The following is a 23,851-nucleotide window of genomic DNA, read 5'->3' on the forward strand; positions in this document are numbered from 1 at the left end:
AGAAGAAGAAGAAGAAGAAGAAGAAGAAGAAGAAGAAGAAGAAGAAGAAGAAGAAGAAGAAGAAGAAGAAAAGGAAGGACAAGCAAAAGCACAATGCGATGTCATTTTGCATCCTCTAGGATGACTGCCATACAAAAGCTGAATAACAATTAAGTGTCCTTCCTTGGCAAGGACATAAAGAAATTGGAACCCTGATGAGAACTGTTGGGTGACAGGTGCTTCTGACTGGATCAAATAGTAGTTCTGTCCTTTTTTTTTTTTTCTTTTTTTCCCCTCTCCACATGCTGATTTCTGTAGTGGCTGTACTAGCTCATACTATTACCAGAATTTAAGGGTTCATTCCCCCACAACTTAAGTGGCATTTGTTGTCATTTTGATAATGGCCATTCTGATTGAGGGGAAATGTTGGTGTAGTTTGAGTTTGCATCACAGTAATGGATAAGGATGGCGAACATTTTCATGTATTTATTGGCCCTTTGTACTTATTTGGAAATGGTGCATTTACCTCTTTAGTGATTGAATTGTTTGTTTGTTGGTTTGGGGCCCTTCACATGTTCTGGATAGTAATTCCCAAGCAGAGGAATAACTAGGAAAGTCTTTTTCCCATTCTTAGCATTCTTTACTGTTTTCTATGCTGTGCAGAAGCTTTTTAATTTCTCGCATTGGGTCCCAATGCAGCCCTTGCTATTTGGTTGGGCTTTGGGGAACGTATTCAGAAAGGTTTGCCTTTGCCTGTTCCATTTATTTATTTGTTTGTTTATTTGTTTTTGAGACAGAGTTTCTCTCCATCGCTAGGCTTGCCTTGAACTTACAGAGATCTACCTGCCTCTGTCTCCTGAAATTATAGGATTATACATGTGCACCAGCATGCCTGATATATGTATGTATCTTAAGTTTTTTCCTAGTAGTTTCAAAGTTTCAGGCCTTTATATTGATGTCTTTGGTCTGTTTTGAATTAATTTTTGTGCGCAGTGAGAGGTAAGATCTAGTTTCATTTTTTTAAATAGGGATATCTAGTTTTCCCAGTGCAGTTTGTTAAGTAAGCTGTCCTTTCTCAAAGTGTATATATTCTCTGGATGTCTTTGTTAATAAGTCAGTGGCAGCTGGGCTTTGTGGCACACACCTTTAATTCTAACACTCTGGAGGCAGAGGCAGGCAGATCTCTTGTGAGTTTGAGGCCAGCCTGGTCTACAGAGTGAGTTCCAGGACAGCTAGTACTGTTACACAGAGAAACCCTGTCTCAGAAGACCAAAAACAACAACATTAACAACAAACCAACCAAAACCGAAAACCCAGTGACTATAGCAGCATGGGTCTATTACAGGATCCTCTGTCCCATTCTTGTTAGCCTGTGTGTCTGTTTTTATGCTAGAACAAAATAATTTCCTCTTATCTAAGTTGGGAGCACCAAACTATTGCCTGTGAGTGAAATATGAGTTGCTGCATGTCTTTAGTAAATAGGTTTTTAGTAACTCAGTCGTACCCCCTTGAGTGTATTGACTGTAGCTGTTCTGTGCTGTCGTGGTGGGTGAGATAGCTGTAAAGGGACCCACAGAACCTAAGCTGTTAACTGACTTAGTTGTTTTTCAGTACTAGGGATAGAATCAGGGATATGAATGTTCTAGGCAAGCTTTCTACCACTGAAATGCACCCCTAGATAAGTAAAAATCATATTAGTGTGTGTAAGTGAGGATGTGCTTCATGCCTTGGTGCATATATAGAGGTCAAAGGACAGCTTTCAGAAGTTGATTCTTTCTTCCCACTTGGGCTCTGGGATCAAAATTCAGTCTTGCATGGTTGGTGCTTTACCCACTGAGTCATCCTGCTGACCCTTACTGGCCTTTGCATAAAGTTTAGCCATTGATCTAAGTTGTCAGCTTTATTGGCATAAAGTTGTTTATAACATTTCTTGCTTCTTCTTCTTTAGCTGTAAGGATGCATTTTCCTTCTTCCTCCTTCTTGCTACTCCTGCCTTCACCTCTCTCTCTTTCTTGACAAGGGTTCACTCTAATCCAAGCTGTCCTGGAACTCAATGTGTAGCCCAGACTGGCCTTGAAGTTATACCAATACCCCATCTGGCTTTCTTAGTGTGGTTTACAGGTGTGAGCTCTAGTTCTCATTTCTTATTTCCCAGTTTCCCACTCTGATCTCTCCTATTGCCATTCCTCAACTTACAGTGGGTGCTGTGTGCTCCGCTCTCCCTTCCCGGGTTTAAGGACTTTGTTCTTTTCTAATGTAGGTAGTTCTATAGATTTCTCTTCAGCTTTATGCTATGTTTTCATGAGGAATGGTTTCTGGGAAGCTCTCAGTGGTACAGTAATGTCTTTTAAGATGGGTGGGGTAGGCAGTACGTGGGTACATGTGTTTATTTGCATATTTAGTCTTTATATCTCTCACATACAAATATTATTTTGAGTGTATTCCTTCTTAAGAAGGAACTTTTCAAACTGTGATGAGATATAAGGATATACCCAGCTTATAGCTGAATAACTTCTTCAGCACTTATGTTATGAAATGAATCAGAAAAGGGAGATGGTAATAAAAATGCTGAGCTGAGAAGTATTGATTTTATATTGTTTTGCTATAATTATAGGTAATTCCAGAGCAAATTTGTTGATTTAAACAAATCCAAATCCTTACGACACTATACAAGCAAGACTGGGGATCTATTGTTCAGTGGTGGAGTCCATGCCTGTCCTGAGCAAGGCCCAGGTTTAATCTCCAGCCCCACAACACAATTACCCAAAGCTATGCAGGCAGATGTAAAACTCTTATCCAGGTGTGAAAATTGATGTATTTTAAAACAAAGCTCTTGGCTTAGAATACAAAGACACTTTTTACCCCATTGGGTACCTGTTTAGATTCTGCTCCAATATAGAAAACAAATCCTTCATTGGGTCCCCAAAATTCCATACCCAAATTTCTGGCCACATTATTTGCCCTAATCCCCACTTCATTTTAATACATTTTCACATTCACTGAACCATGGGGGAAGGTTCTAAAAGTCACACTTTCAAACTGATTTTAAATAGCAATAAGCAAACATAATTTTGCATGGTTTTAAATCCTTTATTTTTAAGAAGCTATACAGACCGGTTTCTAAATGTTAAGCAACAGTGTAATCACTCTCCAAAGCATAATGAAGACATAATACACTGTCAGTAAGTCATTGTTCCCACCAATGACATTCACATGCTGAGATTAGATGGGGTCAGGTACATCCAACGTTGAGGCATGGCTCTATGCACTGCTTCAGTTAAATGGCAGTGTGGACACATGGATGCCACTATTGAACTGTGTGGTGAAACAGGAACGCTGGTCTAGAACTGCCATATCTTGCATTAGCTCCAGCAAAAGTTGGAGAGTTCTTTTTTACTTCATTGTACATGGCGCTATGCTACACAAGGACACTTGACACAACCGTATAATGTAGATTGAACATGCTTCCCTCCATATCCCGTCCTGCCTCCCCCTTCCCGTTAGTACTTTTTGTTCCCCTAGCCAGTGTCACTTATACTTTTATGTCGTATGTGTGACAGGATGAAAGTCAGGGAGATTATAAGGAAGTGGGAAGGGGAAGGAGCCCCTTTCCCCTTTCTGCATGAAGTTTCTCGCCTGCTGAGAGCTGAGATAGTTAACAACATTCACTTTGAAGGTTACCTACATAGAGAAAGTCTTTCTTTGATATACTGGTAATTCCAATAAGAATGTTTAAATAGCAATGAACTGTGCCTGAGTCTAGGTGACCTTTTCCCATTCTCATCTGTAAACCTGCAATTTTCTAGAACTCTCCTAAGACTCTCCACTTACAATTACAATTGTCTTAACCACCTTGCCCAACCCTTGTGCCTCATGGTTTTATCTTTATTAGATTTTAATCCCATCCAAAGCACCCTTGGAGCTACCCTGTAATCTCACTTATCATAAAGAGTGGGATGGGACTGGCAAGCTTGCTCAGTAGGTCAAGACACTGGTTACCAAGCCCGACAACAGTTCAGGATTCTCATGGAGGAGAGAGAGAACTGACTTCCTAACACTGTCTCTGACCTCCGGTGACCATTATGGGATGCACGCATCCACCCAGTTGCATGCACATATAAATAAGTAAATGTAATAAAGAAAAAGTTTTTTTTTTTAAGTTATTGTATGTGCATTGGTGAGTATATCAGGTCCCCTGGAACTGGAGGGCCATACCATGATGACATCAGCTGGCTCCAACCTCTCGTGGATGGACACACTGCACTCTCTCCTGCCCCACCAACCCTATACCTTCGTCAATGCTGGGAACTGTGGCTAGATCCATATGGATCATCTGCAGATAAGGCTTCTTTGTTTATACCCCCTTTATTTCCTTCTCTTACTGCTCTAGCTAAGAATGAAAGCTGAGAAAGTGAACATCCTTGCCTTCTTCCTGATTCTAATGGAAATGCCTTGAGTTTTCCTCCATTTAGTATAATGTTCACTACAGGTTGTTGTATAGCCCTATTATATTGTGCTGAGGTATGTTATTTTTTTGCCTAGTCTCTTCAGTGTTTCTGTCATGAAGGGATGTTGGATTTTGGCGCACACCTTTAATCCCAGTACTCGGGAGGAAGAGGCAGGCGGATCTCTGGGAGTTCGAGTCCAGCCTGGTCTACAAGAGCTAGTTCCAGGACAGGCACCAAAGCTACAGAGAAACCCTGTCTTGAAAAACCAAAAAAGAAAAAAAAGCATTTTCCACATCTATTGAGGTTATCATGTGATTTCTGTGATACCTTTAGCATTATTTTTATTGCAGAGCATTGCTTTCACTGTCTGGGATCTTTAAAAAATACTTTATGCGTATGAGTGTTTTGCCTGTCTGTCTGCGCATAACATATGTACAGTGCCCACAGAAGCCAGAAGAGGGTGCCAAATGCCCTAGAGTTGCAGATGGCTATGAGCTGCCATGTGGGTGCAGGGGATCAAAACCAGGTCCTCTGGAAGAGCAGCAGGGCCCTTAACCACTGAGCTATCTCTCCAGAGCTTGTGTGGGAAATTTTATTCACACAATTTTTTAAGATTGTGTTCTTATTTCTATGAAGAATGATACTGGATTTTTGATGAGGATTGTGTTGAATCTGTAGGTTAGTTTTTGTAGAACAGCTATATTCACAACATTAATTCTTCCAATCCATGGACATGGGAAGATTTTTTTCTGTCTTCTAGTGTTTTCTTCAATGGTGTTTTAAGACATTATATAGATCTTTCATTTCTTTGGTTAGATTTATTTTAAGATTTCATTTTATTTTTTGGAACTAATTTGAACGACATTGTTTCCTTGATTCTCAGTGTGTCTTCCACTGGTCTATAGGAAGGGCACCTGTTGATTTTTGCATGATGCTTTGTGTCACCTTGTCTTGCTGGAAGTGTTTGTCAGATGTAAGACCTTTTTTTTTTTTTTTTTTTTTTTTTTGAGACAGGGCTTCTCTGTGTAACAGCCTTGACTGTCCTGGAACTCACTTTGTAGACCAGGCTGGCCTCGAATTCACAGAGATCCTCCTGCCTCTGTCTCCCAAGTGCTGGGTTTAAAAGCATGTGCCACTGCCACCTAGCCCAGATGTAAGAATTTATGGTAGAGTCTTTAGGGTCTCTGTGTATAGTATCAAGTCACCAGCAAATAAGGATCTTTTCACTTCTTTTCCTGTCCGTATACCTCTTATATCCTCTCTTATCTTATTACAAGCTCTAGCTAAACCTTCAATCTCTGTGTTGAATAAGAGTGGAGAGAGGACACCGTTATCTTGCTCTTGACCTTAATGGGAGTGTTGTGAGTTTTCCCGTTTTGTATGGTACTGGCTGTAAGTTTACTGTATATGGCTTCTATTATTCTGAGATATGTTCCTTCTATTCCTAGTCTCCTCAGTGTTTTGTCATGCAAAGTGCTAAGATTCTGTCAAACGCCTTTTCTGCATCTATTGAAATGATCCGTGATTTCTATCCTTGAGCCTATTTATATGCTATATTACTTTTATTGATTTATGTGCCTTAAACTATCTCTGCATCTCTGGAATGGAATAAACTTGATAATGATGGATACTCTTTTTGATGTATTCAATTCAGTTTGCAAATATTTTACTTAGAGTTTTTGCTTCTATGTTCATACGACAAATTGGCCAATAATTTTCTTTTGTATGTGTGTCTTTATCTGGTTTTGTATCAGGGTAGTACTGGCTTCATATGAGAGTTTGGAGCATTCCCTCATTTTCCATTGTGTAGAATAGTCTGGAAGGATTGGTATTACATCTTTAAAGGTATGGTAGAATGCAGCAAATCCATCTAAGCCTGGATCTTTCCTCCTCCTCCTTCTCCTCTTTCTTCTCTTCCTCTTCCCTTTTTTCTCCTCCTCCTCTTCCTCTTCTTTCTTCTTCTTCTTCTTCTCAGGGTTTCTCTGGCTTGACTGTCCTGGAACTTGCTCTGTAGAACAGTCTGGCCTTGAACTTATAGAGATTTATTTGCCTTTGCCTCCCAAGTTCTGGGATTAAAGGATAGAGTCATTTAAGTTACTTATTTCAGTTAAATTTTGGTAGCTCATATGTTTCTAGAAAGTCTCCATTTCTTTTAGATGTTTTAATTTAGTGGAATATACATTTTCAAGGTTTGTCTTTAGGACTTTATGAATTTTATTGGCACTCCCCTTTTAAATTGGTGCTGTTTCGTTGAATCTCATGCTTTTGGTATGTTGTGTCTTCATTTTCATTTGACTCTAAAACTTACTTCCTTTCTGATTTCTTCAGTAATCCAGTTGTTTACTATCCATGAATTGGTTGTTTTCTTGTTGCTGATTTTTAGCTTCATTTCATTGTGGTCAGATAGGATACAAAAAGCTGTTTCAATTTTCCTGTATTTGCTGAGGCTTGCTTTTTGTCCTATAACACGTTCTACTTTAGGGAAGTTCTATGGGCTACAGAGAAGAACGTATATTCAGCAGTATTTGTGTGAAATGTTCTGTAAATGTCTGCTAGGTCCATCTGAGGTATCAACAAATCCAGATGTCTCTGTTTATGATTCATTGGGATGGGAATGGGGTACTGACGTCACTCAGTATTCTTGTATTGGTTATCTGGGTCTTGACCTCTAGTAGTGCTGGGTGTCCTTGTGTCCAGGGTTTATATGCTCATAACAGTAATATTGTCTTTTAGAGTAGAGTGTTCTTTTAGTCAGTATGAAGTTACTTTCTTCATCTCCTTTGACTAATTTGGTTTGGAGTTTATTTTGTCAAATGCAAGAATTCTGTTATAAATCCAGCCCTATAAAAAACTTTTTTCTTTTAATGTTTTATTTCATTTATTTTATATCTTGACCATAGTTTTCCCTTCCTCCTCTCCTCCCAGTCCCTCCCCCATGCCTCCCTGTCCATCCACTCCTCCTGTGTTTCTATTCAGAAAAGGGTAGGCCTCCCATGGATATCAACAAAACACAGCATATCAAGCTATAGTAAGAATAATCTCCTTGCCTTGTAGTAATTCTGGGCTAGGTGACCCAGTATGAGGAACAGGATCCCAAAAACTAGCGAAAAGAGCCAGAGACAGCTCCTGTTTCCACTGTTGGGAGTCCCACAAGAAGACCAAGCTATACGACTGTCAGATCTATGCAGAGGGCCTAGGTCAGTCCCGTGTAGGCTCCCTGGCTGTCAGTTCAGTCTCTGTGAGCCCAATGAGCCCAGGTTAGTTGTAAATGCAGCCTTTCAGTCTGTCTTCCGTGTGGGGAGTGGGGACCATGTATGTTGAGAGTTATTACTGAAGGTTATGCATTGGTTCCTGTTGCTGTTGATCTTATGATTGATGAGTTTGCTTAACTCCTGGTCTAGCATCACCTCTTCTTCCCTGTAGTCTCATAGCGTGTCTTTCTGTTCAGAACTCAGGATTTCTTTGAATAACTTTGGTAGAGCTGGTTTAGTACCCATGAATTCCTGGTCCAGTCATTGAAAGTTTTTCTTTGCCCTTCAATTATGAGAGACAGTTTTGCACATAAAGTAGTCTAGCTTAGCAGTTATTGTCTTTCAAAGGTTGAAATACATCATTCTAAGATCTTTTAAATTTTTTAGATGAGACAGTGTATCCAGGTACTTGCTACTATAAATTATAAATAACAGCTTTTCAATGTTGTCATATAACTATAAGATGTAGGTAAAAGAAACCTCTACCTAAAAAAGATTTGTGTGTGTGTGTGAGTGTGTGTGTGTGAGTGTGCCTGTGTGAGTTTATGTACACTATGTTAATGCAGGTTAGTGCAAGACAGACAGTGTTAGATTCCCTGGATTTGATCTATAGGTGGTTGTGAGTGGCCCAATGTGGGTGCTGGGAGCCATCTCTTTGGCGCCAGCAATGCCTCTTTTATTTTCCAGAGGATGAGCATGAAACAAACTGTTTGCGGCCAGTATTTGTATTGTGCTTAATTATTTGATTTCAGAATGCTTTATGGGCAAACCTAGTTATTTCTGAACTGTGGAATTTATTTGATCTCTAAATATATTCAAAACATCGCCGAGGTAGTCAGCTAATTAAAGGCGCTCGCTTTTGTAGTGCACTGCTTTTCTCGCTCCCCTCCCTTGCCTGACATCTTCCCGTTGTTTCCCTCTGGCAGGCTGTGTGGTCCCAGGGGCTGGAGCAGCTGAAGTCGCCATAGCAGAGGCTCTCGTGAACTATAAGCACCGTGTGCAGGGACGATCTCGCCTTGGAGTCCAAGCCTTCGCTGACGCCTTACTTATTGTCCCGAAGGTGCGACTGTCTTCCGGCCAGATAACAGCCAGCTGCGCCGAAAGATCCTTGGTTACAAACTGCCCATCTTTCCCAGCAGTTTGCAGAGTTGGAAATGTGCTTATTTGCATTTCCTGTTGTGTTAAATATTTTACAAAGGCAGCAGAGAAACTGTGGGGGACTGAAGCCTGCGGTACTTTGGGGAGCTCCAGGAAGCAGTCATGGTTTCCTTGTATCTAAAAGATCCTTCAGAAAGTTCATTACTAACCAATCCTAATGAACAGTTTGGAGTTTAGGTTTTGTTAGATTTTTTTCCCTTTTGCGTAGATTCTTGTTTTGTTGGTGGCATCCGACAACATTAGTTATTGCTTTAAATTGTGAGAAGAGGAGGACTTCTTCAAAATGTTTAGTGTCGTCAAATACTACTAGCTTGAATTTGTTGTAATTTTCAACAAGGAGCGACACAGAGAGAGGACAGAGCTGTCCTTCCTTCCTCTTTGCCTTTTGTTAGCTGTCAGCCACATAGAAATATCAAAAGCTGTTTCCAGCATGCTATTGCCATGAGTTAAACCATTATTAACAATCCTGGCAAAGACTTAAATAATTTATGTCAGAATTATTCATAATTTGTGGGTTGTTTGTGAATATCTATTTTTTCTTTCCTCCAAGCAGCAAAGCCATTAACTAATGATGTTGCTGGCATGAGTTGGTGGCCCTGGCACACGGTGGCCCTTTTCTCTATCAGCCGTTAGTGGAGAAAGTGGGCTGGTGAGGAGTACAGGCATCTCCATCCCAGTTGCTGCAGTTCATGGCTCTCCTTCCCAGCCGAGGGGCACACGGTGCTGCAGATGCTCTGCTTCTCTCTAGCATGTGCTGGGAAGAACAGGAGGGCACGCGGCTCAGGAGGCCAGGGCAAACAAGAGTGATCTCAAATCTTCTATAAGGAAAGAAATAAATGGACGTGGTGGCACGTGACTAACACCAACACGTGGGAGGTGAAGCGGGAGGACTGGGAACTCAAGGCATTTCCTGCTATGTAAGAGTCACGGCACCAAAATATTATTCTTTTAAAAGCGGGTGGGTGTGTGTAGACAAACACAGGATAGACGAGACGCACAAAAAGAGGAGACAAGACACGCGGCTCCCACGTGGGTGCACTTTAATGGGGGGAGGGAGACACGATAAGGGATGGGTGTGCGAGACACACAAGGGTAAGGGGCAAGAGAGAGAGAGCGAGACCTCGTGAAAGCTCGCTTTTTAACGGGAGGTGCAAGGTTATCTGGGAGAAATGACCTGCACCTGTGCACGCCCTCGCGCGCAGGTATCCGTAATCCAGGAGGAGTCTGGGAGCTGTAGTTTCCAAAAGGAACAACAAACCTGAACTTGCATAAAAGTCATGTGGGAGTGGGGAGGTATGGTCCTTAGAGCTTAGTGTTCTGTTCACAGGGGACCTGTTCAAGTATAAAATGTGCTAGGTCGATAAAGCAATCATTTGGTTTGGCTTAGGAATGGAATTCTTCTAACGGACATGAGCACTGTTCTGTGGTTGGGTTTTTACAAGACTAAAGGGTAGTACCTTACTTCTGTATTAGATTTTCAAATCTACACGTGAAGGCATCCCACACATACTTATTGTTTTTTCATGAAGGTTCTTGCTCAGAATTCTGGTTATGACCTGCAGGAAACATTGATAAAAATTCAGACTGAACATGCAGAATCAAAAGAGCTCGTGGGCATAGACCTGAATACAGGTGAGAAACTGAAGAAAAATTAGCTTTACTCACTAGGTTGTTCTTCCAGAACCCAAATCTTATAACAGAGAGTGGTGGGTTGGGACATTTTGTTACATCAATCTTGATTGCCTCTAGCTTACTCCAAAAAATAGCTAATGTGTGTAGGTGTTTTGCCTCCGTGTATGTCTGTGCACGAAGTACATGCAGTGCCTGTGGAGGTCAGAAGAGAGCATCAGATCCTCTGGAACCGGCCCTGAACCTAGGTCCTCTGCAAGAGTAACAAGTGCTCTGAGCGAGTGAAACACCTCACCAGCCCTGAAACAAAGGAATTTTTAAATGTGGACCAAACTCAGACTTGGTCATTGTGTTTGTACAACAGTAGATGACTGAACTATTTACATCTCTGGTCCTCTCTGCCCCCAGCAATGTTTAAAAAGATATAGTTAATTAACTGCTTATTATCTGGATTCACACTGGGCAAAATAGGGCTTCTCTTATAGTGAGTGAAAACAGGCAGTGAACAATTACCTTGACAAATAAATTATTTAGCATCTAAGAGAACAATAAACTTGATGAAAAAATAAAAGGATGATCATGAATGCTAATGAAGGAGGGTAGGGAAGAGATGAAAATTAAAACATTTGTACAGTATAAACTAGGAAAATGTCTATCTACAGCAGAAGCTGGAGGAACTAAAGAGTTAGCTTTAAAGTTAGTTAACTAACTTTAGTTAGTTAACTAAGTGCTCTCTCAAGAGAGGAAAGAGCCAGTGGAGAAGGAAGGAAGAGAGGTGGTAGGTCAGATTGTACAGAGGCGTGTGAGCTTAGTCCGAGGACTTTGGCTTTTGTTTTTAATCCTTGCAGTGAAATAGGGAGCAATTTTGAGCAGAGATGTGACATAGTCTATGTTTAAAAGGGTCACTCGGACCACTCTGTGGAGAGGAGTAGGTTAGAACTGCACTAACTGTGGAGAAGCCTAGAGTTGGTTGTGGACTGGGGGACTGTTCAATTTCGACAAAGTCTGCTTTGAAGTACTTATGGCCTTCTTGGGGGGAAGGTGGTTTAATATATTGAGCTCCAGAAAGAGATATGTTATCGGGATATATCAGTTTAAACCCAGAAAACTGGATGAGACCGCCTGGGAAATACGTTGCGCTAGCTAGTTTTGTGCCAACTTGACATGAGCTAAAGTCATCTGAGAGGAGGGCACCTTAATTAAGAAAATGCCTCCTTAAGATTCATAAGATCTGGTGGTAGGCAAGCCTGTGTGGCATTTTCTTAGTGGTTGATGGGGGAGGGCCATCCTCTTGTGGGTGTGCCATCCCTGGGCTGGAGGGCCTGAGTTCTGTAAGAGAGCAGGCAGAGCAAGCCAAGTAAACAGCACCCCTCTGTGGCCTCTGCGTCAGCTCCTGCCTCCCGGGGCCTTCTCTATCTTAGTTTCTGCCCTGACTTCTTTGATGATGAACAATGTGGAAGCATAAGCCAAATAAACCCTTTCTTCTTGGAGGTTTTGGTCACGGTTTTTCATCACAGCAGTAGTGGTCCTAAGACAGATGAATAGTGAGAGAACAGAAGAGTCTTGAACTGGGTGGGTGTTCCAACAGTAAGGTGTCAGAGAAGAAAAGGAGCCATGAGTGAAAGAGAAAGGTGAACATGGTTCCTACAAGCTGAGAAGGAATTGCCAGAGGAGGGCGATGAGCTGTCAAGCAGAAGGTAAGAATAGCCCACAGGACTTAGCACAGGGGTCTTTGGTGACCTTGATAAAGGTAGTTCTATAAGAGGTTAAGTATTGCTAGAATTCACCAGTCAACATTGCCAGGGTATGTCAAGATTGCAGTATTAAATGGTGTTTTTACTTTACAGGGGAGCCAATGGTAGCAGCAGAAGCAGGCGTTTGGGATAATTATTGTGTGAAAAAACATCTTCTTCACTCATGGTAAATTGACAACGAAGAGAAAGACCTTTAGGGATAGAACTGATAACTTTGAACATTTCTTGTTCTTTTGGTTTTGGAATCGTTGTGAAGTATATGACACCGTAGTTCCCAGCTACTGAGACTAACATTTGTCCTCTCATAATCCCCTAAGCATTGCATTTGCAGCATCGGAAGTCACAGGAGAAGCTAACCTAACCTTGCTGTTTGAGTGGGAAGGGGAGGCGGGGAGTAGTGCAGCAGCATTGTCTGTGTGGCAGGGAGGAACGGCGACATGTGGGAATTAAGCACAGCTTTGCTGGGGCATAAATCAGACTCCCACCGAGGCAACAAAGCAGTTGAAATTACAGTATGAGGAGGGGCGCCCTGTTCCTAAGATCCGTGTTCTCACACCAACATAACCGGAGGGAAAAGTGCCCGGCGCTGCCGAAGATGCTGGGGAGACACAGGCGTGCATCAGGAGGCTCGACTCACTCTCATCTTTTCATCCTCAGCACAGTGATTGCCACTAACATTCTCCTGGTTGATGAAATTATGCGAGCTGGGATGTCGTCTCTCAGAGAGTGATTGAATTCAAAATCAATTCATCTGGAAGACAAGATAGCATGCATGTCATATTCAACACCGTCTTCTGGCCTTAACTGTTACAAAATAAATGTGCTGTGTATCTTTTGGTCTCAACTGTTTCAAAAACACTTAATCAAAGTATAAAGAACACACAAATTTTCCCAGTAAAGGAATAATAATGGCAATATTTTCTGAGTCTTAACTCCCCTCCCTATAATAGATGTTATTTCAGTTTTCATAAAATAAAATGTGTCATGATGCCTGTACCTTCTGGGCACAGGTTTTAGAGTATCCAAGTCAATTTCCAGTTACCATAGATCATAAGTATAGTAAGATAAATGCTCTCTTTCCTTTCCAAAGTCCTTCAGTAATTTCCTGCCGCCACTCTCCCATGCATGTGGCATCACTTGCCATGTAGGTTTCTCATGCACAGTCCCTAGCCCAGACAGTTTGCTTAGTCTTTAAAATTGTGGCAGGGTATGGTTATGTATCTTGGGCTGGAATTTATAATCCTCCTACCTCAGTCTCTGGGTACTAGTGTTATATAACCCCAGTTTTTCAGCAACCGGTACTCTCCTTGGTTCTGATAGCTCTGACTAGACAGCAGGGCCGTCTCTCTGGAAAGGCAGGGCCCATTAGCATGGACTCTATGAGGACATTCAACTGTAGCTGGTCTGTAGATATGCAATCCTATATCCATTTGTTCAAGCTCTGCAGTTCATCTGTCATACTTACCATTGATAGGTAAGTGTCTTTGTCCATGTTCTTTGCATGGATCCAAGTTGATAAGATAGCAAATGTCTCAGGTGCATTCTTGGAACTAGTTTATAGTGTTAGGAGAAGGTTCCCTTGACTGTTTCATGCCTTGTCTGAACAGTCTACAATTTTATCGCCTGTTTTATTTCACTTAATATGTTTGTAAACTTTCTTGCATGACAGTTCATTTCAAGACACACTTCTCTTTAGTTTACTATTTATATTTTAAGTTTCCATTGTCAACTTACCATGTGCATCAAGACTTTTTTTTTTTTTTGGAGATTTTTAGGAAAGCGTCTCACATTGTAGCCCAGGTTGGACCTGAACTCTCAGCATTCCTCCTGCTCATCCTCCCAAGTGTTGGGATTACAAGGCATGGGTCAACATGCTTTGAATTTTCTTAGAGACATCAAGGGACTGTGAAGACAGCACACTCAGGAAAGCACTTTCCTCACACGCGTGCAGGTCTGAGTTTGGTCCCCATGGGAAGTGCCTGCTGCGGCCTGTACTTGCAATCCCAGCCCCAGTGAGACAGAAACTGAGGAGGAGAATCCTGGGGCTTGCTGCTTCCAGGCCAACGAGAGAGCCTGTCTCAAAGGGAGGTGAGCAGTATTCCTAAAGGTGACAGTTGAGGTTGTCCTATGGCTTCCACATGTATGTGTAAACACATGTGCCCTTGTGCTTAAGAGGATGCTGAAGTACCACCTGTCCCTCTCTCTGCCATGTGCTCTCCTACCCAGCCTCCATAGATGTAGTCTTTGACACCGTCTTTTTAAGCTTCTAGTATACATGCACACACCTGTGGTAATATAAAACATTCTCTCTAAGGCTGTACTCTATAAATAGGTTATTCTGCAGATATATATTTTACTGCTTTTATTTCCCACTGAATGGTTTTGAGATTTATCCATTTATTTTAGCAATTTTGGAGCGCCCTAGTACATTTAATATTCATCTTATTAGTGGACTCTTTGGTTATTTCTAATTCTACATAATTTTAATCACCACATGGTGAAGTTCTTTGTATGTCTTCTGGGAAACAAAGTGTCAGAGTTTAGCTTTACTAAGTAGCTTCATAAGTTTCTTAATCTCTCTGCAATAGATAGTATATAAATTCCCTGTCTCTACAATCTCAAAGTCCTGATCTTAACTTTTTCCAGTATGAAGGGTAGTGGTTGCATCTCACATCTGGAAATTGCCTTGGTTCCTGAACTGAACATGTTTTTCTTAAACTCTTGGCCATTTTTTTTAAATCATCATACATGGTGTGGTATGGGAAGATGTGTGTGTATAATGCGATATTCTGACTCAAGAAATTCCTCTCTATTTAAATAATAAAGATGTTACCTATATTTTACAATTAGTTTTTTTTCTCACATTTGCTTTTGTATATGACATGGTGTGGCTCTAAATATTTGACATGCTGCCAACCAGGTGCTCTCATGCCCATTTATGTGTGATAACACTTCCGTGGTATACCAAGGTTTGGATTCCATTACGGTGGTCACATTTTCTTTTGAAACAGATTATTTATTTATTTAGTGTGTGTGTGCATGCATGTGTGTGTGTGTGTGTGTGCATGTGTGTGCTACAGCATACAGGTGGAGGTCAGAGGACAACCTGGGGAGTCAGTTATCTCCTCCCACTATGTGGGTTCTGAATGTAAACTCAGGTCATCAGGCCCGGCAGCAGGTGTCCTTAACCAGCAAGACATCCCACTGACTTTGATCAAGTTTTCATGATTTGGGAGAGCACCGAATCCTAAGCATTAGACCACTGGGAAAGATAAGTTTGTTTTGGTTTGGTTCTTTTGTTCCACTATTCTGTCATTACCACATTGTTTTAATTCATTTTATTCATTCATTCATTCATTATTCCTTCCATCCATCTGTTTTTGCTGTGAGATATTGGCAGGTAGCTACACAAGGTTAAATCTGTTCTTATCTGTTTTGCTTTGAATTGAACTTGTTGTTTTTTGAGTTTAAGTGATTTCCTCCATAAATCGAGATGTTTTGTTTTAATGTGGTAATATGGTCACCTATTTTAGGCCTTTTAGACAGGTCTTACTATATAGCCCTGGCTGATCTAAAAATGGCTATGCAGATCAGGCTGGTCTTGAACTCAGAGATATCTGTCTGCCTCTGCCTCCCAAATGCTGAGATTAAGGGCATATACCACCTCATCTGTCCTATTTTAATGCATTTGTAAACTACTTTTTCACTCCTGAGATAAACCCTATTTGTTATGATTTACCATATTCCTCAGTTGTGACATGTGTATTTTTGATACGTCAACATTTCTGTAATTAGGACAATGGTGTCTTCTAATTTCTCCTGCTTAAACTTGGTCACTTGTCATCCCTGATAGACATCTTACAGACCATTTGGAAGGAAAATGAATCTTGTTTGACCGATGTCTTACTGTTGTCATTTTCTAGAGAGTCAAAGAAATCTTCAGCATCAAAAGTTAGAGATTGTGTGTGGGGCTTAGTAGGGAACACACCTGAGTGACGGTAAGGATTCCTAGGAAATCTTGAGTTAACCATCTCTTGATTCCAGGAATGATGCCAACTGCTTTGAACAATGACTTAAAAGTTTGAAAAGCACCTTGTTTATCTTGCCTGTGTTTCATTTATTATGAATTCATTGACAGTGATCTATGGCAAAAATCTGTATAAACAAGTCTAAAAAGTTCCTCTAGTAAGTATCAATAAAATGTATGAGTGTCAAGAAAGCATTGTCATGGTTGAAGTGATAATACATTTTTCTCTTGTATATGAAGAGATGCTACATACATCTCATAGGCAGTGATGTTTTAGCTTTGATGAAATATTACATTTTATACATTTCTGGGCTCAAGGGTAATATTCATTTAGAAAGTTTTGGGGGTGTATTTTTTTTTATTACATTGGCAACTCAAACAGCAGCAGGTAAGCAGTGCGTGGGCGAACTTCCTGTTGCCACAAGCAGACATCGAAGTTTCAGATGTGCTTCGGGCAGCACTGGCTTCCACTTGCTTGTTCTTCCATCCTAAGTTTGGTGTCAGCAGCCGTTAGCCTTCCGGCCTGAGCTGTGCAGGGAGCCTCTTTGTCTTTCCTGGGGTACAGTCTGAGTCATAATGACAAAGGGTTATCTATTTTTTGAAAGCTTGGCCTGGTCTAGTAGTTTCTTAAATGGCAGATAGAGTTTTGACTCAATTTTCTTTATTGCTGGAGGTCTCAGATTTTCTATCATTTTGAGTCTCTTTTGGTAATTTATATTTTTATAGAAATCCATTATAAAGTGATTTTTCCCTTAAAGTTTATTTTGCTTTATGTTATTCTAGATGAGCTACCTCGTTTGATGAGGGGATTGAGAAAGGGACCATTTTATTTTTATTTGTTATATGCTAAAGCTTGAATCCAGAACCCACGCATGCTCGGCAAATACTCTGCCATAGAGCTACATCCCTCACACCAGATGATGTCTCTCTTAAGTAGTGATTTTGGTTATTTTTTCTGTTATTACTGACATATTGAATTTATTTCTAACATATGGTTTTGATGTCTTTTACTTAAATTTATAAGGTTTTTCCCCTTTCATTATCTTTCTTTTCTTTTTTTTTTTAAATTATAACCACGCTGGGGGACACAAAGTGAGGTCAGAGGATAACTTTGTGGCCTTGATTCTCACTGCCACTTCTATATGACAAGTTCCCTAACCAGCTGAGCCATCTTTCTGCCCTACCCCACTCCTTTCACTGTTTTTTGTTGTGTTCAGTTTTGTTCAGTGCCCCTCTTCCTCCTCTGCTGGTTTGAAAATGATACATCCAGACCCTGAAGTTCTGGCCGGCCCAGATTCACTTTCATCACTTCTTCTTTAAATATTCAGTGCCAGTTAAGCAGACCAGCTCTGCCCTCCTTTGTTCTCATTTCTATTTTCTTTCTTTTTTTATCATTCTCTATTCTTTTTTCATTTTCCTTTTGATAGATCTTCCCAGGGAATGTAAATGAGACCATTCTTTGGGGGAGTTCTCTGTGTATTAGTGTCTAGAGAGGATTGTTTTAGGAGAGGGCCACTTGTTTGTTCCTGGCCGCCCGGCTAGCTTAGACCCGAAATAATCACACAGAAACTATATAAATTAAACCACTGCTTGGCCCATTAGCTCTAGCTTCTTATTGGCTTACTCTTACATATTAATTTAACCCATCTCCACTAATCTGTGTATCACCACGAGGTCATGGCCTACCAGCAAAGTTTTGGCATGTCTATCTCTGGCAGTGGATCCATGGCGTCTTGTCTCCACCTTCCTTCTCCCAGCACTCAGTCCTGTTTTCCCTGCCTACCTAAGTTCTGCCCTATCAACAGGCCAAGGCAGTTTCTTTATTCATTAACCAATAAAAGCAACACATAGACCAAAGCACCTCCCACACTATTTCCCCTTTCCTGTAGGGAATTTCACTTTCTCCAAGCCCCTGGCTTAGTGCTCCCTGCCTGGGCAGGCGGCAGGATCAGGGCTACTAGGCTTGCACAGGTGCATGGCGGATTCCAGCTGCCATACACAGAGATGTTTCCGGGCTGTGCAGTGCTCTGCGTGGCAGATTTGGCCGTTACTCAGATAAAAAGGGTTTATGTGCTGCATGCTCATTCTCAGGGTTGGACAGCTGAGCGTGGCTCCTGCCTGGTGGCCCCAGAGCTAACAGTGGTGGTGCTTCCACCATTTTAAAAGTGGAGAGAGGCGGTTGAGATCGTTTCAGCCCCAAGACCTCTAATCATTTGCGCCCGGCTCCTTAAGAAACGCTTCACGAATTTGCGTGTCATCCTTGTGCAGGGGCCATGCTAATCTTCTCTGTATCATTTTGCTATTCTTTTTTCATTTTCCTTTTGATAGATCTTCCCAGGTAATGTAAATGAGACTGTTCTTTGGTGTTCTCTGTGTATCAGCCTCTAGAAAGGCTGATTTTTTTTTTGGTTTGCTTAATAGATTTATTTGCCTCTTTTTATTTGTAATTCTCCCTTTAGGCAGAGGGATCCTCTCTTCCTCTGCCCCTACTCCCATCCATATAAAGCACAAGCAACACATGAGACCTCTGGGGGCACTATGAAAAGATGAAATCTATGTATCATGGGCATAGATGTATAATTTTACAGTAAAGGACTATAAAAATTTCAATAAGATAATCATAAAAATTGACCAGATTTAGGGGTAGAGATGCCCATCCATGTATAGGAGACATTCAGAACACCCAACATACAAAACTGGAAAAGAGCCCCCATGTCATATTGTAGTTAAAAACACTAAGTTTAAAGATGAAAGAAACCATATTGAAAGTTGCAAAAGAGGAAAAAAATCATAAAGACAGGCCCATCAGAAAGAATAACAGCAAAATTCTCACCAAAATCCCTAAAAGTCAAGAGGGTTTGGAATAATGTCCTTCAAGATCTGAAAGACAACTGCCACCCAGACTACTATACTTCACAAGACTATTATAATTGGAAAAGAAAGAAAAACTTTTAACAAAAATAGACTTCAAGAATTGATAATCACTAGGAAACTCTACAGAAGATACTTGGAAGAATCATAAATGAGACAATAGGAGGAAATAAAACACCCTACATTGGTAGTTAGTTACACGAACAAGTAGTGAAAAACAAAATACTGGACTGGGGGGAGGGTTCTTCCAGAGGACCCAGTTTTAATTCCCAGCACCCACATACATGGTGACTCACAATCATAGCAAGAGGTAAGGACATAGGTCAACCCCAGCATAACCATATAGAGGATGTCACCCATTTTCAACAATAAGCAGGCCATCTTGACAGTGAACAGTGAGACACTGGGTAAACGACAAATCAAATGGACCTCAGAAACAGTTACATAGTATTCTACCCTAAAGATACGAAGCACACTCTGATGTGAGATTACCCTCTGATGTGGTAGGCTGTGAATACCATTGGTTAATAAGGAAATTTCTTTGTGCCTTTGCAGTGTAGAATAGGGCAAGGTGGAAATTCCAAGCAGATAGAGGAGGAGAGAGTAGGCAGAGCCACCGAGATGCCATGTAGCCACCAGAGGAGACAGATGCTGGACAGAACCTTACTGGTAGGCCATAACCATCTGGCAATGCACAGATGAATAGAAATGGGTTAATCTAAGATATAAGAGTTAGCCAGGAATATGCCTAAGTTATTGGCCAAACAATATTGCAATTAATATTGTTTCTGTGTTATTATTTCGGGTCTGGGTGGCCGGGATCAAACAAGCAGCCTCTACCTACAACATTCTCAGCAGCCCCTTGAAGTTTCTCTATAGAGCATACAATAATATATAAATCAAATCTTAATATTGAAACACTGAAATAATTCCTTGTAATTTATCTGACTGCAATGGACTACAACTAAAAATCCACTGCAAGAGAACTTAATGGAACACACAAACTCATTGGTATTGAGCAATACCCCACTGAATAACAATGTCACTGGAGGAATCAAGAAGGAAATAAAAAACTCCTAGAATTAAATGAAAACACAACACCCCAAACCCATGTTACAATGAAAGCAGTCTTAAGAGGGAGGTTTACAGCTACAAGTGCTTACATTAACAGCTCAAGGAGATTTCAAACAACAATGCCCCTTAGGGTCCTGAAGAACATGAATAATCCAGTTCCCAAGTCAGGATTAAAAACAGCATAGGAGGTGTGTGTGGCAGGGAATATGTTCAATGTGCTTGATACATATATGCATACGCACACAGATTTATATAAAAGTGTCCCGTGACACTACTGTGTGTAATGATAGTCACAATTGCAATAAGTGAAAACTTGCATACTCGACAGTTGGATCTATAATTTTTTATTCTTCCAAAATGGTTTTTAAAAAATTAAAAAAAAACAAGTTTTTTTTGTGTGTGTGACACATGAATGCTTGTTAGAGGCAGTGTATGTGCCTGTGCATATATGTGCACGTGTGCGTGTGTGCATGTGTATGTGTGTTGCTGGGACTCAGACCTAGGGCCTGAGTTCATGCTGGGCGTATGTTCTGCTTTTGACAAAACTCCCCAGTGAGACAAACCCCTAGCCCTTTTAAAAAACGTATTCTTCATAATTTTTTTTATTAGGTGTGAGTATTTTGTCTGCATGTGTACAGGTGTGCCACTTAAATGCTTTTGGTGCCCATGGAGGTCAGAAGAGGGTGCCAGATCCCCTGAAACTGGAGTTATGGGTGATTGTGAACCACCATGCGGATGCTGGGAATTGAATCGGGGTCCTTTGCAAAAACAAGTGTTCTTGACTACTGAGCCATATTTGTAGGCTCCTGAAATGTGTTCTTAATCAGTGCCTAGACTCTACATGGGTTCACTCCTCCACTCACTGCTATTGGCCTTCCTACTGTCCTGCTGCCGTCTTCTTCCTTTTGGGGCCACTTTGATGCCGCAGCCTCCTTCCTCGGCCCTGCAGTGTACCATGGAAGGAGTGTCCTGTGCGTCCCTCAGAATGTCTCTGTTGCCCTTGACCGTCTGATGGTAGTTTGCCCGAGAGCTCTCACTTTTCTGTTCTCCTCGGCATTTTGAAGACACGGTCCCACTGCTTTCTGCTACTACATCTTTGTTCTTTTGAGACACATTTCCAAGTCCCCATCTACCGGAAGCTGTCTGGATGCCCTCTAGCATAGCGTAGCTCTCGCGCTTCTGTTTCTCGGCACAGCTGAGCAGAGCGCATTCTTCACTTTCAGTCCTTTTTGTATACAGACCGGAAGTGGAATGGTGGGTCATGTAGCAGTTTCGTTTTTAATTTCTTTCGGCACCACCATATGTTTTACAGGCCCAGCAGTGATGGGCAAGCAGCCCAGGTCCCTCGGCATCCTCACCAACAGTTACTCCTGGCCAGAGCCACCTTAATAGATGGGAAATGACACCTCATTGTGAGCTGTCTGTCTTCCGCAGCATTTTTATGTCTGTAAATTGGAGTGAGGTGGCGGGTAGTCCGAGTTAGGAAGAGTCGCTGTGCACTGGAACTACCAGACCTCTGTATTTTTAATGCAATTTGTCTAGCTCATTCTTCTATCTTTTGGAGAGAATCCAACTTATAAGAACATAAAAAATTCATGACAGTTCTCTTAAAAATAAAAAAAGCCCTTATCCTAAGATTGTTTTATAAATCTTCTGGTTTCTGTTAAAGTATCATGGGGCCAAGAGTCGTTATCCCCCTATCTGCCGTTCCCCTATTTGTTTCCCACCTCTTCTTTCTTTTACAATCCGTTCTGTAGCAATAACTATCTCTCTGCAATCACTTTATTGGTGCCATCACTATGGCTTTATGTTTTGATCCTTTCTCATAGTCAGACATAACTGCCCTCCCAGCCTCCAACAGCACCGCCGCCATCTCAGGGGTTCAGCTCATGAACGTAACTCAGCTTAACATCTCTAGGTATTAGGGCCTTGTAACAATCCATTCGCTCTTCCTTTACAGCTGCCTATATAATTGTCAAAGAGATCTAGGGGAACAAGGATACAGTCATTAAGGGCATTCGTGGTGACTCTGTAAATAGCCTGCCTTTTCTTATTCTGTTCTAGGTTGGGGTCTTTGAGATTACCAATGAGGAAATCAAGTGCTCCATGAATCAATCTTCAATCATATTTTTTTTCCTGGACAGATGTTTAGACTGTACAGATGGTCCCTGATTTATGGTTCGATTTATGATACTTCAACTTTAAGGGGGTGGAAAGTGATACGCGTTTAGTAGAAATATCCAACAATTTAATTTTTTAATGAAATTTTTATAAATTTTTATGTGTGTGGGTTTTTTGCCTGCACATATGTCTGAGCACCACTGTGTGCCTGGTAGCTTCAGAAGCCTGAAGACGGAGTCTTACTGCATGGCACTGGAGTTACAGGTGGTTGTGAGCTGCCACGTGGGCACTGTGAGTCAAACTTGGATCCTCTGAAGAGCATCTGGTACTTTTAATCATCGAACCATCTCTCCAGCCCTTTGAATGCATTTTGACTGATGATGGGTTTATCAGAATATAACCATGGGATGCTGAGGAGTCCCAGTACAGGAAAAGAGCAGAATCCGAGCCTGGGCTTTAGGTGGCTTTAGTGAAAGGCATACCCTGCTAAGTGATCCCTACATGGGGCTAACTCTAGCTTCCTGATCACACTGCTCTCTTCTAGGTATAACTTTTGACTTCCTCATTACTGTTCTTGTTGCGGTGATGGTGTTTGACAGGAGCCCCCCAAAGAAAAGAAGGAAGATTTGTTCTGCTTCACATGGGTGCAGTCCAGAATGGCAGGAAGGCATGGTGGCAGAAACATGAAGCAATTGGCCACAGCGCACTTTCCAGTCCATGCCCCCAGCCTATGGGATAATGCTGCCCATATTTAGGGTGAGTCTTGTTACCCCAATTAGTTCAGTCTAGAAACCCCTACCCAAACATGCCCGAAGGCTTGTCTCCTGGGTGAGTCTCGACCTTACCACAGTATTAATCATCAGACTTGGAGACCCGAACTAGGCCTTTGCAGGAGGATATTGTATGTAAGGGCACAGAGAAAGGAAGAGACAGGTTGCTGGCATTTCCCCAGAGCCCCTGGATGTTACCCCCCACGGGTGTCCTTTCCCCATGAGCATGGCCTGTCATCTTCTTCATGCTCAGCAGAGTCCTCGTCAGTGCGGAACCGAAGTGATGACAGCCACCATGAGAAATGACGGCGGTTTCCTCTCGTCTGGAACTTTGTCAATATTTTCTAAGTGCTTGGTCCAGGAATCAGATGGCACCACCTCCTCTTTGCCCACTGCCCGGGGCCAGCACAGGGCTGAGTGTCTTGTTGGACAAATAGCCTGTGCACTTGAATCTGGCTCTTGTCCATGCCTTGCAGATAGATTTAGTTACAGAGGTGGAGAAAAAGGGTCGAGCCATATGCTCACCTGGCAGGTGCCACATAAAACCCTCATGGTGTAGAACAGAAGGCTTTGAAGGCAGAGAGCCTGAGAGGATCTTTCCTGTGCCGTGGCTCTGGGGCTCTCCAGGACAGAATGACTACAGGGTAGTGTTTGTGAGATGAAGTGCTTCTGATAAGGGCAGCATTGCTCATTGAGTCTGACTGTTCCATCTTCTCCAGGATGCTTCCTGCCTCTGGAATGCAGGCATTGATAGCTGGTACCACACTGC

General features: G+C 41.7%; 1 protein-coding gene and 1 pseudogene across 1 annotated transcript in view; one reads left to right on the forward strand and one right to left on the reverse strand.

Moving 5' to 3' along the window:
• Window positions 1-15,122, forward strand: part of Cct6b (chaperonin containing TCP1 subunit 6B) — a 44,655-nt gene extending 29,533 nt beyond the window's left edge. Inside the window, exons 11-14 of the mRNA XM_050128580.1 lie at window positions 8,605-8,738; window positions 10,366-10,468; window positions 12,313-12,385; window positions 12,877-15,122. Coding sequence (XP_049984537.1) covers window positions 8,605-8,738; window positions 10,366-10,468; window positions 12,313-12,385; window positions 12,877-12,949 — 383 coding nt within the window. The 3' untranslated portion in view covers window positions 12,950-15,122. The remainder of the gene's footprint in view (window positions 1-8,604; window positions 8,739-10,365; window positions 10,469-12,312; window positions 12,386-12,876) is intronic.
• Window positions 15,123-18,475: 3,353 nt separating this feature from the next.
• LOC126492481 (uncharacterized) lies at window positions 18,476-18,596 on the reverse strand (annotated as a pseudogene).
• Between the last annotated feature and the right edge of the window lie 5,255 nt (window positions 18,597-23,851).

Source organism: Alexandromys fortis, unplaced genomic scaffold (assembly GCF_014885135.2).
Source record: "Alexandromys fortis isolate MF-2015 unplaced genomic scaffold, M_Fortis_MF-2015_v1.1 scaffold_80, whole genome shotgun sequence".
In the NCBI taxonomy this organism is placed as follows: Eukaryota; Metazoa; Chordata; class Mammalia; order Rodentia; family Cricetidae; genus Alexandromys; species Alexandromys fortis.